Genomic DNA, 17776 nt, shown 5'->3' with positions numbered 1-17776 from the left:
AGTGTTGCGTCGATAACGGGTGCGGCCGTGCGCGATACTTCCAACAGTGACATCATAAACGACAGTCGGTGGTCGGACCGTTCCCGTCGAACCGCTGCGAGCAACGGCAACGACGTCGTTCACGACGGTCCGCTCTCGAAATAGAAATTATCGGATATGCGTTTCGACGGGCCGATATACGGGCTCGCTGGTTTACGTTTCACTTCGTCTATGGAGCCACTAATTAGCGGCCGCGCGCGCTAGCATGCCGCCGGCAGCCAGATCGTCGCGATACTAACGATTTTTCAATTACGTTCGGAACCGACGCTGCGAATAGTATCGCTACAATTGCCGCGATGTGAAGACTTGCCGAAAAGCTGGCCGGAAGTTTGTACGCAAAGTTTTTCTGTCGGCTAATTGGTATAGTCGGTTCGGGAACTGTTCGTGTACGGTTTCCTGATAATTGAAACGGTTCTGCCTACTCGTTTAGGCGATCTGCTGCAATTGTATTTTACACTTTCGAGTTACTTAAACAGATAATTGGAGCATTTGCGTGTGAAATTTTAATGCAGTCAATTATCGCTAGTAGGTTATATTGATCTAATCGTTAGGGAGATAGTTACAGATTAAAATTCATTGACCTTTGTATCAAAGATAAACATTATTCGCATTTCTTCAAAGAAATATTGGTCTAAGATAATTATCCGAATGAATACATCTAGTCGAATATTTTATTCGATTATCTATTATCTATTAGTCATACATTGTGCTAATTATTTATTCGAATAATTTATTATATGAACCTTTCGATGTAACATCTGAAATAAAGTTAATTGCAAAGAAGAATTTGTAGTAAATAAATCTAAAACTATGTAAAAGTTTTATATTCTATCATTTTTATTTAAATCGATTATTTTCTGTAAGTATTTCTGTGCGAATAAATTCATATTCAAATAATATGTTATTTGGGTAAATTGTTATTTAGATCAATTGTATTTGATAGTGGCTAATGAAATTTTATTCGTTAGTCTTTATCTCTTATCCGCCATCGGAATAAAATTTAGCCAACTTTGCTCCGCTCTACATCAACATTAAACAATCTTCCGGTTTAAATTAATCACCAGGGGCTCTGTGATTAACTGGAACTTTTCTATCTTAAGCAAATTAAACTAATGGAACTATGAATATAATTGCGTAACGATTGCTTTCATTTTCTTGATTCGCAGGCTTATTGATATATTTCAAACGATATGGAGAAACGTTTTTCAGATTTGGAAATTCTTTGTCAGATTGTGCAATCTATTCCTTAAATAAGTAATAATACTGAAACCCGATTTAACGCTTTTGTAAATCTAATTCTTAAGTAACACTCGTGCAGTTATCTCGACAACTTTATGTTTTAAGATTATTATTTTCTGATGTCGATGAATCTCATAATTCTGTAAATTCGAAGTAAAAGAAGTAATTTAAAAAATATAATTCTAGAAAATTTAAAATTTCTTACGTAATTTGAACAAACGAACAAATCTCTATATTGCCAATTTACCCTGCTTCTTGGTGTGCGTAAGTATTTTCAAAGTAATCTCAACTTTTACCAATTGGAAAATGTAGTTTGACGGTGCAAACTCGTAGCTTGCTATTTTATGTACAGTAGAGCCGGAAGCTGATTGCGAAGTAGATTCGTCGTAAATCTCTCTGATAGGATTACGACGGCCGAAGCGGATGAAGTGCTAGAACGAAACTACCAGCCCCGTCCGATAAGTGTTCGTCTATCGTATTAGTTTATTAAATCTGGTAGATAGAGGCGCTTAGCCATGACTAAATTGTACAACAACTGTACTCGCGATCAGTATTAGAAATAAAGTGGCTAGCGCAGGCGTCGATAACTCATTTCATAATTTATTAATTGTATTTGTATTTGTAATAATTAGAATTAAAATTCTTAATTTTTATATTTAATTGTTTAAAAGGATATCGTAATTGTTTTCTCGATAAAAATTATCTTATTAATTACGCAGAGACTGTTTTGAACATACCACTGGCTCAGAAAACATCTTATTAATTACAGTTTGGACAATTTAGAACCACGATCAAAAAGGGTTTCCGACGCCCTATTCCGGGCTATCGTTTAACTTTCATTTTCGTTAGCAAAATAAGTGCACGTATAATTCAAATTTCAACAACCTATAAGACCGCGTTATCGCGTATTTCACTTCGGATGAAAGATAAAATTCTCTTCTGATAAGCTTTATAGGATCGCGATGACTACAATTCGATCAATTCGACGAAACAATATTTCAGTTTCTAAACCGACACGTCCACTTTGTTCCGCTAATTAGATAATCGCAAGGAACTATTTATTATTCCCGCTTGTTCGTGATTATTAATTCCCCGCGGGAGAAGGTAGACCGCGTCGGATATTCAAATCAGATGAAAAATTATACAAACGAGCGCGGCTTAATCTATCAGGAGAAAATGCCCCTCGGGAAACTCTCGGCGTGCCCGTCGACGCGACGCGACGCGCGATTGTTCCTTGATTTCTAGCGCCGATTTCAAAGCGAGCGGTGCCGAACGCGCTACTAATGCGTTCCCCTAATTAGCGTCGCGCTACGGAATCAGCGAGCAAAATACATTAAGATTTCCACGACGACCGGATTATCTACAGCGTCATCGCAATTTCCTTTAACTAGCGCGCTATTAATCGCGATCGGGACAATAATGTCGCTAATAACAGGCTCTCTGTTCGCCTCGAATACTTATTAACCGCATTAAGGGGAAGAAAGAAAACATAGGAGACTGAAACTATCTAGTGTTCTAAAGTATATCAAACAAGTTAGACAATTGTATTATTGTTGCACGTTTCCCGGTACCTATATATCTTCAGCAGAAGGTTCGCGGGGATCAACGCCGCGCCAAATCAAAGTCGCTGAGAGAACGACGGATAACATCGAGACCGGTAATTGGATGAAATGATTGATCGAAGCTGCTTTGTTAATAAGTCTCTTGGGGTAACTTGAGCCGTTTTGGGATTTGGGTTCCAGTGGTCTGGATCTAGTAAAGGGGGTTGCAACGTAGACGCGCGAGGCTCGTGCGTGCCCGTCGGACAGAATCCTTTGCCTCGTGGTACATCTCGAAATGTTGCAACATTGAAATGTTTCTAAATAATTCCAATCAGTGCAAACCCTTGATGTTCGCACGTTCATGCACTTATTTCGAACCCAGCATTTTGAAACAAATTTCTGTTGCTTTACTGTAAAAAGCTATATCCTAGAACTTAATCCTACATTGTTTTTGAATTAACAAGCTGTGCTTCATTTGTAATTTGATGTTTTAGAGAAATACATTTTGCAGGATAATTGACTCGTGTTATAAAGTTATAATCAAGTTGGGCATTTTGTTGCACGTACAAGTTGTGTACGCGAATAGTTAATAGCCATGAAAAATTCGCGTTACTCTGTAAAAACTACTGCGAGGCTCAAAGCAAAGTAAACAGCTAATTAGAGTTAATTGGATATTATGATTGCATACTAGAAGATTGTGTACGTCAGAATAAAATCCAGAATGCGGTCGCCTATGAGAAAATAGCCGAACGAGTTATACTTGACGGTTATCTTCTTAAGATATCATGACAAGTTTGAGTTAATAAAATAATATCTGAAACATTGAAATAATGTAATATAGGTAGAGCAGTATTTAGCAAAATATGTGGGTGAGTCAATATTTGTGAATTCGATTATGACAAGCAACGTTACCAGTATTCTCCTGGGTGTCCCGGGCGCTATCCTCCATTTCTTGGTGACTTCTCTTGTTGTTAGCGAGTCCTAGGATTGCGTCGATGCTGTGCCTGGGCGTACTGCTGGCGGGTTTTGGCAGGACGATGTCCTGGCTGTTCTGCGATGCGTTGTCAACGAGCTGTTGCGAGTCCATCGTCGAAAATCCAAGTCCGACCCTCGAACCGATACTACTTAGGCCACTGATCCCGGCGACGACAGGATCTTCCGAGCGATCCTTATACCAACGCACTAATACTCGACCGACGCACGAACCGATTGTCCTGGACACGCGTTCCCAGCCTGAGCAAACATCCTGGGGACGTTACCACGCTACCACGCGACAGGCGCTTCCGCTGCGAAGTCCTCGCACCGAATCGAACTAATCGCAAATCAGCCGCGACCGGATCATCCACGACGATCCCAACGAGTTTCTCCCTAGTTCATGCGACAGTCCAGTTAACACTCGGCTATCGGCACTGCCGGGACGTGTCTCATGACAGACCCTCAACGCACAACACCTTGACACTCGATCATCGAACTTAGATCTCGCTCCTTGGACACCAGCGTGAGATCGCACCAAATATTCTGCAGTCTTTCCTGCGTTTGCTGTGCGAACCAGTGCTTTGCTGACCTTTTTACACACTATACTCCAGGAGGATCGTTGTACGTTCGATCTGGGCCCACAGGGTCCACGCAGTCCGCTGGGAACGGTCTCCTCGCACGGTCATCGAGCCAGCGATCGCAATTTGCACTGTCCCAGCGTGGTGGTGCGGTGAAAAAGCGGACAAAATAATCGCCGGCAAGGGTCGAGACTGTTGTGCGTGCGTCGTGCCAACGAGGACTACTCGGCTGTCGGCTCGGCGGGGTGGCCTTTGTTGTAGCTGCACACAACTACTCGGCGAGGACCGAAAGAGGTGGTCCAGGCGCCGTTGGAGGAGGCGTGGCTTCGTGCGACGAATCGGCGAGGCCGCGGCCTGGTCGGCGGGCCAATGGGTGCCGGGAGCCGAGAACATGGCGAAACAGTGGTGCTCAATCGCGAGAGGCGCCGGTCAACCCTCCCTTGCGGTCTGGTGGTGGGGTTAATTCGCAGGGGTAGAAGAGGTGGCCTCTAGTCGAGCTTCCGTGATACCGGCGGGTACACCGGCTCGGCTGTGCGCGTGTGCGGGTCGCTTTCGCCTGTGTGCGAGCCGGAGGGTTCGAGGTTGCTGTGCGCGCACACGCTAGGAGGGGTAGCTCCGCTGAACAGACGCCGCACACAGACGAACCGAGAGGCACACATGCTCGGCGACCGGCGCGGCTTGATTCTTGCGGCGGATTCTGGCATTCCCTGTAATTGCCAGAAATGAGGTAAAGCTTACCGCTTACGCGGAGCCTCTCCTACGTTGCTTCTGAATCCGCCGTCTCGCGTGCACCCGCGACTTTGCGCGCGCTACTCGCAGCGCTATACTCCGATCTGTTCTGCTCTACTCCGTCCCGCTATCCTTTGCCATGCCACGCTACGCTATGCTATGCTTTGCTGTGCTATGCGTGCGCCAAGCCCCCCGGCTCCTGCGCCAGTAATTTTTCGAAGACAGTCGTTCACGGTCGTTAAGCCGTTTAACCCTCGCGCACCACCACCGCACGGTTGCCGCGAGGAGGGGATCGCGACGACTCCTCTCTCGCGGTAATTGCTTCGTCTCGATCCTGTTGCGTCCGTCGCCCGCTCGTATAATCTCGTTGTTCTTCGCCGAATTATGCTCGCTTCCGGGTCCGCGGTTCGTTCCACGCTTTTATGCTAACGAATGCTGTCTAATTGTTGAATAATTGAGGAAGCCAGTGTTGCACGCGGCTTGGAGGATTATTTGGAATTGGTTTAACCGGTCATGTAAGTCGTGAATATATGGAGAACTTCGCGAGTTAATTCGCGTGGGTTATTGAACACTCGACGACCAGCGGTCAATTTTTTTACTTATTTGTAGTATTTGGAGCGTTAGATTCTAAAAGAAATTCCTAAGTTGAAAATTGACTCCTGAAGATTGAATTTGAGCGAATTTGATTTTAGCGTTTGTACACTCGGAGTTTAAATGGTTCGTTCAGCTGATTGTTTAACATTTTTGTAACATGTTACTGAGATATTTTATCGTCGCATTGTATCCGATTTACAGTACATCTACTGACTATTGTAAGCACTAAATTTATTTGAATTAAGAAATTTATTTAATCATTTCTTATGATAAGATTTTCATAGTTTCAACAAGTTTAATATAAAAAATCTCAAACAGATCGCTTTATTCGACTTATTATTTAGAGTTTGACAATCTTTGGTTTAAATGATTCGTTACAAGGTGATTGATTAAATGTATATAATTGTATACTTTTTCTTTCTTTGGAAAAACGTAAGAACTCTTGATTAAATTATTCGTATCATATTTATATAAATGGGCTCTGTAGTTTGGCAACTGTACCTGATATCCGAGTGGATAATAAACAAATTTTATACAATCAGTACTGCTTAATGTTTATTTAAAACAGTTATGAATTAAAATTGACGGCAAAAAATACGCCAGAAAAATGACGACAAACAGTCAATACTTAACCCTTAACTGCTAGCATCCGATTTTGTGACAACAATATTAACACGGAGTCTGTTAGACTTTCACTAAAATATGTTGTTTATAAAATTAGTATGATAATCATTTTTATATAAAAATTAAATATGACAAACATAACACATTGTTGTTGCAAATAAATTTATTGTTATACGTAGAAAAAGATTTAAACCTACAAAGGAAAGAAAACATTAACACGCAATAATATTTGCAGTGCAGTCTGCCATACTCAGCGACTACAGTTAAGGATCAAGAATGGAAAAGTGGAAACTTAGACAGTGAACGAGCTAATGAAACCTAACGATGTCCGCTAGCTAATTTTATTTATGAAGAGAGGAAATAATAGTGCCATAGACAGAGTCGAAGCCGTTAACGCGTCACGAAGATTATACGTATTTTGCGCGGTAGTTGAATTACAGTGACGAACGATAGTATTTGCCACAGGCCATTCAGAAAAGTCCAATCATAGCTAACAGCCACCGTTTAGGAGGAGGTCCGGCAAACCCGACGCACTATATCGCGGAGCAATTATAATCGGGACCAACGCGTCCCGGACCGACCGGGAGGCTTTTTCTATAACGGAAGAACGATGAATTCGTTCGCAACGTATAATTTGCCTCGATTTAGTTGGATCGATTTTGAGCAGCTACTGTTTCGCTACAGGCGGATATCTTTTGTGTCGCGGTTTTGTGGGCGTACACTTCCCCCTGGGCTAAAACGCCAAATGGTAACGACGATACGCGGAATCGAATGCGGAATGGGAAACCGGGATTTGTTTTGTGTGTTGGTTTTTCGGTGCGCGAACCGAAAAGAAACAATTTCGAAGCCGGACGCGACATTCCGGACAAGCAGCAACCTCTACTTAGTTGCGTATCTCTTTGTCGCGAAGCCAACTCGCTGAAAAAAATGCTCGATCCGAAAAAGAATCGAGATCGAAATCTGCCACCGAGATGTAGATCTCGATCATCGGACCAAAGAACGGAACGCAACGTATCGAATTCGTACACAGTTCTGGAGAATTTTACAGCAACGAAGAGTATTTCAATTTTTGTGAACTGATATTTATACGAAATGGTCGATTTAGTTTGTTCGTAAAATGAAAACTTACTGGACATTTAATTTGATTGTGGAACTTTATGCAAAACAAATATTATTTGTATTAATTACAAGACGCAGAAGTCAAGTGCAATTCTGTTCTACCCATAAATAATGTTAACAAATTGTAATTAACGTATCAAAGTTATTAGTTTCTTTTAATTTTTCAGTATACGTTTTCCCCGTAAATGACAAAGTCTGCTGATGTTTGCTAAAATAGATTTCTTATATCTCGTTTACCTCTAATTCCAATAAACTCTTGAAATCTATTGTACATTTTAGTTATACAGTACTACGGAAGTTAAGTACGCGATACAATACATTAAACCGCATTGCGCCTTTCGTTTACAAAGATGTTTATAGAAATTACAACAAACTCTATTAATATAACATTATTATAATATAACAATAGTATATTGCTGAAACTAAATAATATGTATGTATGTAATGAACATTAAAAACTCTTCGCTCAATATTTCTTCGAGTGGTTATCAAGCAGATCGAGAGATTCTTTGTACCGATCGAGTACAAAGGAGAGTACGACTTCTTCGATCTCCCCGCTTAAAGGATTACGATGAAATTAGAAACAATGTGTACAATTGCGTTGGTCATTGTATGAAAAGAGATTCAACTCGCTGCAACTCGACGGTGTAGTCATTGGAAATAATTGTAGACAATGATGGTTTGATACATCCGTGGAACCATCTGCGACAAAGTACTCGATCCGGAATGCAGTAGAGCGACGGGGACGGGCGACGATACAATGGATCGTCATAAAACCGGGTAGATCCACACGGGAGCTTTTGTACGCGATTGTTCCCACGTGTTCCTTGTCTCGCGTCGCATTTACACGCGTTAACAAGGAACGCGCGTCGAACGGCGCCGCTTTCCACTAGAGGCGCAATCTCGGTCACGAGATCTAGCTCGTGGTGCCCAGCACGAGAACAGGGAGAGAAAAGGCTTTTAGGCCCCGTAGAAATCAGATCAGAAGTTGCATTTAACCGGATCCCACTTACCGCGATAAATATCTGCCTGTAGGATCCGGGGGACCGGGCCGAGGAGTTAGATCGACGCGTTTATTCCGTGCCACGGCCCGGTTAGAGGGCAAGGCAGGCACTTAGCTCCAGTTTTAGCTAATTTCCTGAACGCTGATCCTGCGACCGAGCTCAACGGATCCTGCAGAAGATTCGTCGCTCCCTCGAAAAACTCAGGTAACCGTTACGGTTCAACGTTCCAACCTGCTCGACGGATTCGGGGGTGCTGCTGATACATCTCAGGCTTGCTCAGGAGATAAGAGAATTTTCTCCGAACTCTTCCCCCCGAAAATTCTGCGGTTGCAAGAAGGAACACCGCATTTCATGTGTCTTCACTTTTGTGTTATTACCGCTTGAAATTCTGATTATAGATTACTTCATATCAATAGTGTTTACTTCTCCCTTTATTTTCTAAGCCCGTCAAATCTATTTCTATGAGTTTTTTCTAATAAATATATAAAACGTACATTTTATGGCACGATTAATGCGCAAACTTAACTAAACCAATGTGTACAAATTTTTTGAAATTGTAACAATGTTACAATCATGACGTTAAACCATTAAGAAAAATCTGGGGGGGGGGGGGGGGCTAGAGTGTATAAGAACGTTAGTTAAACAAACAAAATCATCTGTTGAAAGTAGCAATCGTATTATTAGTATTAAAATAAGTGTAAAAGAAATATCTATAAACGTAAATGTACATAATGCATCATATAAATGTAAATCAAAAGTCTTGTAGGCGAGGTTTGTGGTATAAAATAATGATAATAAATCAAATATTGCATTGCTAGCACTAGCCAAATGCTTTTAATCAAGCAGAATATCTGTCCTACGTTCATAGAAGATATTCATTTTTGAAAACCTTATTGAATACAGACAAATTTGATATTGTAAGTTTTGAGAAATATGATAGGAATCTTTCGCGCCATATCAGAAGCTACACTCGACTGCAAAAGGTTAAAAACCATCCGTGGATGTAGCGGATACTTTTATTGTTTAAAGTACTAAAAATTGCTTTATTCTCTCTCATACGGTTATCTATGATCCCACGTATAAAAGCATATAATACAGTCGGAAAACGTTTGAAACATCACCCGCATGTCGTGGATCCTATAAGATTTCGCCGGGAACTGCTAAAAGAAATCGTATACAGTCCCGTAAACACTGTGACCAAGATTTCGGTTCTTCCAGAGGCCGACCACGATTCCAACAATTTCGAGAACGGTCGAACAAGACATCCCATTCTATCCCCAATAAAGGGAGCAAACTCGAAATTGCCTAAATACAGTACAGCCACTCTGAATTTCGGTTCGTGGGGCCGTCTGCGATCTTCATTGTGGTGCGTCTTGTAGATCAGCGATTGGGTCCGATCGGCCGTTTACAATGGCGCGTGTCTTCTGCCGTCGAAAAGAGCAACGCGGAGGAAACAGTTTGCAAATCGGACATGATTCTCAGGAGCCGGCGGGATAATAAAAGAGAAACGGGAGGGTCCATTCACTCGGACGCGGATCCTCGGCTGTGGACTATGCAGCTGCGCCGTAGGTGATCCTCGATCACCGAGATAAGTCTAATTTCGTTGTATCGGCCATTGAGGATGTTTTAGAGCGGCAAGATCCGCTCCAATTTTCTCCGATCCGCTTGCTGGTACGTCGACGAGGTGCGAAACCGGGACAGGCGTGAATGAATGGGATCGAAAAGCGTGTCGATATGTTTCGGTCTCGAGAGTCCGAAGAAAAGTTTGTTTGGTCCACGGTAGCCACGGGTGGTGTTGTTTGAGCATCGGCATTGTCGACCGCACAAAATCGCGCGACAGGTTTTGGGAAAACTCACAGCGGGTTGTCCGGAGCCTCTCGAGGACGTTCTTCCAGATTACTGGCGCTTAAGCCGCTCTGAAAACTGGCTGCGATCCGCTATAAGGAAGCATGATCGTTGGTGAGAGTAAACGCGTTACTATAGACATCTTATTGATCGTTAACGATGTATCGACAATATCGTTATTATATCGTCGAGAATAATGGAAATGATTGAAATACAATGTATCGATTCTAACGAAATTATTTCAAAGGTTAGGTGAGAAGCTCATTTTAGAGCTCCTTCTCGAGACTTTATAGATCATTCTAAAAATTATCGTTCAAATCTGTGCAAATAATTTCGTCATTCACATATAGGTGACGCGAAAATCACAGCGATTATAGAAATTATTGCAGACAATGTACTAGTTGAAACATAATTGTGACAACTGTTTACACTTAGCGTACTCATGGTGGTTGCATCGTTCCACCATCTATCATAGTTATTTCGAGATTTTCCAATTGTCCTAGACTATTCTTAAATGTTCCTAAGAGGTAAGGTGTATATAACATATATGCTATAATCATAAAACTAAATAACTGGAAAATTAATCAATCAATTGTTAAAATCTCACCAATGGTGTATTTAGATTGTAATCACGATTTTTGATATGGATTTCCCTGTTTTGGAAAGTAATCTTTTGCTTACCCGAAATTGGTATAATCGAAGACGAAATGCTGTGTTCATAATTTTACTGACACACAATACGTCAAGGGGTTAACGTGACGTCTATACTTAATACAATTATATCACAATATATCCCAAAAATTTTCTTGGGTAATATATTGTTAATTAAAGTAATTCCAGTAGTGTGTTCTAGCCAGTAAGCACATTTTACAAGCAGATACAAATTTTTTAAGAAATAACAATCTATTAAAATATACACAGATGACAGATTCGCGGATGTTAAACTAAAAGTTTCAATTAAAATTTGACACATTCATGAGCTATCATAAAAGCGCTTAATGGTCCAAATCGGAGGGCAAGTACTACACCATTCTTAGGCCCGATCCGCGAACGCAATTGAGTGCAAAGCAGAAAAAGCCGCAAGCTCCATCAAACCGCGGCGAATCAAATCGGAGAAGATTCGCGCATGCGGCGGGTCACAATGGCGTTTATCAAACTCGGAAAAAAGCCCGCACTGATATTATTTTGCAATTGGAGTCCGGAACGGTCGGAGATCGGGGCCCCTGCCGGTTGGAAACCCAATTTCGCTTTTCGCAATATCTTCGAAAGCGCGTGACAATCGTGCAATAATCCCGGCTGGCAAAGCGGGAAAACCGGGACCCGCGGAAAAAAACATCGGCGATCGAAGGGTCGTTCTTGTTTACGGGGTAATATCAATGACCAAGGGCGTCATCAAAGCGGCGGATCGACAAAGGGACGATAACTTTCCTTTTAAACGGCGGTGCGGAACGGGATTTCGAAATCACCGGTCGACAACGGTTCGCCGACACGCGGCAACGGCAGCGGCGGCGGTTGCCAGCGTTTCGCTATATCCGGTTGAGAGCCGCTGAGACTGCACATCCAGAGAGCAAATTACCTCCGCAGCCCACAGGACAAAATTGTTCGTCCCTCTCTTGCTCCCGCCGCTGCGTTGGCCTCGTCCTTTCCCGCTTCGCCCACCACCATTCCCGGCGTTCCCTCTTTGCGCCGCCGCTCGCTCGCTTGCTCGCGCGCCCATCTTCCTCTCTGTCTGCCATTCTACCGATCTCCTACACCTCCCGACCTCCTCGCTCACCCCCGGCCGTGGTACTCCGGCTTAATTAACTGTGTATACACTGCAGTCAACTCCTACCGTTGTCTTGCTCCCGCCAATTGGAGCCCGTGCCGAGTCCTCCGGCTCCACATGCGGCGGCGGCGGCCGTCGTCGTCGACGACGACGACGACACACGCCACGGGTATCCCCCATTTAATTCTCGCGGCATGATTTCATCAAGTCAACCATCTCCGAGCTGTATTTAGCTTACATGCTCGCTCGCTCGATCGCGTCGCTAGTTATTCATCTTTCTCTCTCTCTCTCTCTCTCTCTCTCTCTGCGTTTCTGTCTTCGGCTCCGATTCCTGCTCCATCTTTCTCGTTCTCTCGTGTTCCCATTGGGCCGCCTCGACAATATACCATGACCGAGGCGAACTCATCGAGATGTCACCGCGGCTAATTAATTAACCCAACCACCGCAGAGTGGCATATCATTGTCCGATGACGAGAGGCTCCACTCAAACACGCCCGCCTGGACCTGGATCCGCGATAAACGCGAGTCTACCAGGCATCGAAATCAGCTGGCTTCCGGTGGTATGGTCATTGTGGTGCATCAAGGTGGTCCACTATATTTCATTCTTCGAAAGAAATCTGTTGGAGAATTGCACTTTGTTGTCAGCAATATTCTTGCTGTTTCTTCGCTTTTGTAACTTCATTTAACCAGTGAATTGTAGCAATTTCTTTGAAAAATCTGTACCTAAAAAATAAATGTAAGCGATGTAATGGCGACTAACGAAAGCTTTTTGTTCATCTCATATACAGTTTTTTCATAAAATTTATCTTATTTATTCGTTTTGCTTTTTCGACTTGGCCTTCAAATATTCATAACTGCATATAAAATTACGAAATATAATAAAACGAAATATTCTCAGTTTAATAACGTTGATAAATTTCAGATATCTTAACGTGTTGAATGCCATACTAAAATTTTACATGATTTGCCTATCTGGCAAACATACATTTCCCATTGTGTGTAATTTAGTATTATGTAATCAGGTATGACGCATTTTTCTTATGGAAATCTTCACACCATTTTTAGTAACGATGCTAACATTAAAGAATTTTAAAGCATCAAAATTTATTGAAATTATATTTGTAATAACCTTAGCTACACCATTCGCCGACAACTCCTATAGCATTCAACGTCTTAATATTTTGCACTCGAGTGGCGCCTCTGAGGTGCCAATGAAAATTGTTATATTATTTCCAAAATAATTTTGACATTATTAAAGACCCTTCTATGTAAAAGACTATTTAAAGCGTAATAGTTTTACGAGTCACAAGACTCAATCTCATATCTATAAATTGTACTAAGTCATATAAAATGGGAATACAGAAGGTCAAAATAGCTATTTTGGATCTAGATTTAAAATGGCTTCGAGCGCAAAGGGTTAATAGTGAAGAACTGATTTTACAAACTAAGCTACATGAAAGTCATGATGAAATGACGTCTTCACTGTAACAAATTCATTTATAAGTCGTTCTGATACTGCAATATTACCATATATACGTTCTGATACTGCAATATTACCGTGGTTCAGTCAGGTCAAGAAAACTGCGCCTATTAATATACTATGCAAAAGATGGAAGCAGATAATTGGCACATAGAACACTATTTACGATTCTATCCTAATTGTTGTTACATTAAAATCACAATCCTCCTCTCCATCAAAAACCTTCAATCTCTTTGGGAAGTATAAATTACTGTAATTATACAATAAATTTGATTATCTGCATATTCTGTCCAAATACCACACTTCTATAAAATATATAATTTAGCAAAGAATATCCTTCTCACTCAGTTAGCTGTTCTCGACGAGTATACTCGTCACGAAGAAACGGCAAGAATTTGCGTTATTTGTGTTTCGGAGAATGGTCGTCCGAAACAACTAAAGGGTTAAAAGATAGTAGTCAAACACTCTGTATAATCAAACAGCAATAGATCAGAATTTGCGTTATTTGTGTTTCGGAGAATGGTCGTCCGAAACAACTAAAGGGTTAAAAGATAGTAGTCAAACACTCTGTATAATCAAACAGCAATAGATCATAATGCTATAAAAAGTATTCTCGAAATACAGGACTCGATGCAACAAAACGTGTTGTCCAGACACATCCTACACCGGACCGCAAAGGGTTGAAATTCAATTTCGAACATTTCGTATTCCTCGTTCGTAAGAAGTTACGATCCATCGGAATAGAAATTCGATCTGCGAGTGATGTAATTGAATATTCGTTGGTGTTGCAGGGAAAGCGGCGTCGCGCACGGTGCCTGCTGGGAGAAGCGTTCTGAGAGCGAGGCACCGCGACGTATAAACGACCGGAATTTACCAGGGCACAATGGTCGCGTCGATCTTTCGACAGGGTGTCGCGCAAAACGGCCAAAATCGCGGCGAAAGCTCTGCGACGCGACGCGACGCGACGCGACGCCTGCGTCATCGCCCCCGTTTCATCACTGTGAAGGCGAGACAGAAAAGAGAGAGCGTGTGAGGGAGAGAGAGACAGCAACGGTCGGACGAAGTGGGAGAGACAACGATTTGGCCTGTACAAAAAGCACAAAATTAAATTTCGGTCCCCTCGCGCACGCAATATACGAGCCTCGGTATATTCCGGCCGGGAAGGGACGCGAGGTCCTCTCCAATGGCGTTTAGCGGTACGTTAACTATCATTCGGTCTCGCCCTGGGGCCAATTCGCTAACCCGTGTTTACCGATGCCCAGGGCGCTGTTAAATAAACTACGGGGACGAGACCCCGGGTCAGACAGTCGTACGCGACCGGTTAAAAGCGTATCTGCGAGCGGGGAGCACCTCGAGGAAACCGGCCGAGATCATTTCGCCTACCAACGTCATCGTGCTATGCGATACATTTTTGTAACTCTAACTTCTCAGAGTTTCATGTATGTGGAACACTGTGTCACCACGATTTTTTGAAATCTAAATCTTCAATAAAATTACTGCCATTAGTTTAGGAACAAGTCGTGTATACATACAATTTTTCCCATATCTAGAGAAAATAATTTCTAGAACTTAATCTAGTGCACACCTGTCTTGTTAGACTTGTTGTGTAATTACGTATAGATTATATAAATATGAATTCCTCAAGGAAACAAGATTTCCTGTTGAAATTTTGATTACTCTTCAGGGAAATTGGAAATTCATATTCAGTGTGCAACTTATAGAAACAATTCGTAAACTTTATTTATCTTTAGATGTCAGGATCATCTATATGTTCAGGCGACAATTTCAATTACAGATGATTAGGCTGCTAATTTTGATAGAAGATCAATTTTTTATAACACTTTAGTATTTAATTATTTTAAATTAATAATAGTTATTTAGGCATTTAATGTAAGCCCTGGGGAACATTCATTGATATATACAAGTTAAGTCAATTAGTATTCTATAATATTATTACGATAATATTGCCTATAATATTTTAATAATATTATTATTATTATTGTTATATAATAATATACAAGTTCTATATTCTAAAATTCGTTGATTCGTCTCGAGGATAAAATATCTTCGCTAAAAGCAATTTAAAAGAACCGAACTGCACCGAAACCAACCAAAATCACGTTCAGGTTTGTATCACGTTGGGTCGCATATTAAAAAATAAGATCTATCATTTAAACAGTTCAAAATATCGAACCATCTCATTATTAAAAATGTCTGTTCCACCGTTCCCGTATGGAAAAGTACAGAACTGAGGGGCTTAAGATTTCCGAACAGAATAAAATAATTTCTCCCTTCCGAAATAACTTCTCCTCCACCCAGGGTATCAAGCAAAAACATAAACAGGGTTACGCGTTTGTTCCCCGATGCGTGAACGATTCTATTCGTGCCCCGATCTTCCGTCTCGTTAGGCACAAGCATTAATTCCATCAAAAGCGGACCAATCGAAGGAGAGCGGCGAAGAGAAGAGCGCGCTCACGATTAGGCGTTATCAAATTCGAAATCGATTACTCGGTACACTGTTGCAAAATCGGATCGCTGCAGATGGACCCAGCTCGCTGCCTGCTGCGTGCATATGTGCAAGATACACGGCAGAAATGCGCGAGGCGTGTGCTGGAAGTTGCGACGTATTTATCCCTGTTGGATACCTTTGTAGCTAACATGGGAGTACCCTTTCGGGCCATGTGTTCCCTTTGCTTGAAAATCTCCTCTTGCCTTTTCCCTCCCCCAGTTTCTCTCTCGCTCTCTCTCTCTTTCTCTCCCTTTCGCACACTCTCTCGCTCTCTTACTCTCTGACCATTATTACTTGTTGCCAACGGTGATCCGTGCTGGCAATAATTGCGACGGGATTTTCGTCGACGGGTATCATTATGGGATCACCGACCTGGATAACAGGAGCCGCCACCGATACACTTTGACTCTCCACCGCGGATGTTTCAACCTCTAACTGCACGATTTCTTTCGCCAGTGTCCGTTTATTCAAGCCTTTTTGCTACCAACCATTCATTAAACAATATGAGTACATGGACATTTAACAAGTTCAGGTAACTAGCAGATTTAATCCTCAGGGCATCTGGATCTTCGTTATATTGTCTAAGAGTGACATCTGGTTTGCATGTAGTTAAGAATTTCGAATATATTTAACCTAGCACTAATTAATTATAAAATTGATTTTTAGTAAATTTTCTATATAAATTTACGTTATAATTACTTTCTGTATATTGATTTTACACGTACTTTATATGTTCTGTAAATCATTAAGATTTAAATAGACATTTCACATTAAATCATGGTTTCTAAAGCCATTGATACTATGTTTTTGTGAACCCGTTTATTTGGTGTAGCTATAATATAAAAATAACATATTCGGACAAGGACAATAATTAAGAAAATTAAAACCTGATGTTTCACTGAGGTAAGTAGAATCAACTAGAAAATATTAACATTGACGAAGTAGTTTTATCTATCGGAATTGGGTATCGTTATGTACAATCTCTGTAATTCATAAAAAACATTGTTAGAATGATTAGACCATGTTTAAAATTCAGATGTATATATATTATTGGTAAAGTAAGTTACTTAGCTTTAGTTATCGCATCAAATTCTTCACAGAGTTTCACTGCAGTATTCTGACCTAGAATTTATCAATTACAAGTTGTTCAGATACTTTTCAGTGCATATAAGTACCCAATTTGAAGATTCTACACGTACAGTATAGTCTTCTATGACACAATGTTCACGTTTCCTGTATATTCGCTGTAGCCACCAAGAGCACAACGCATTTTTGTTGGTATTTATTTGACGATGTAACTATTCTTCTAATTTAATAATTAGAACTTAAGTAATTAAGGAGCGAGTTTTATTCTCTGGATCAAAATAACTCGGTATACTTTACAGCCGAACACTTAATGTAATACCTCGCGGAGCACATTACGCGTGTATTCACAGCGTTGCCAAGAAAGTCAGTAAATAATAAATTCAAATACAGTTATAACATGTGAAGTGAAACGCGGAAAAGCATTTATATTATGTCAAATGAATAACAATGTTGAATTAGCTTTGTTATAATAAATATTCCGATGAGAAAGGCGGAATAAACTAAAGAGTAACTACGTGAACATAAAATTACATAAAGTTTCCCAGTTTAACACTAAGAAATAAACTGTAGCGATCTTCTGTTTGTCTGCTTTCTGATATTGCACTAAAATAATGACAGAAGAGTTAATATACGAGATTGTTACAGGAAA

At 41.2% G+C, this 17776-nt stretch overlaps 1 protein-coding gene across 2 annotated transcripts in view; it reads right to left on the bottom strand.

The window, feature by feature from the left end:
* The window catches only part of LOC144476052 (retinal homeobox protein Rx1), a 68634-nt gene extending 64392 nt beyond the window's left edge, over nt 1-4242 (bottom strand). For both annotated transcript variants that reach the window (XM_078192612.1, XM_078192613.1), the window contains exon 1: nt 3732-4242. In XM_078192612.1, coding sequence (XP_078048738.1) covers nt 3732-3906 — 175 coding nt within the window. In that variant the 5' untranslated portion in view covers nt 3907-4242. The remainder of the gene's footprint in view (nt 1-3731) is intronic.
* Between the last annotated feature and the right edge of the window lie 13534 nt (nt 4243-17776).

The sequence above is a fragment of the Augochlora pura genome, chromosome 10, assembly GCF_028453695.1.
Source record: "Augochlora pura isolate Apur16 chromosome 10, APUR_v2.2.1, whole genome shotgun sequence".
NCBI lineage: Eukaryota > Metazoa > Arthropoda > Insecta > Hymenoptera > Halictidae > Augochlora > Augochlora pura.
The sequence above is the reverse complement of the archived record's forward strand: the minus strand, read 5'-3'. Positions and strand labels throughout refer to the sequence as shown.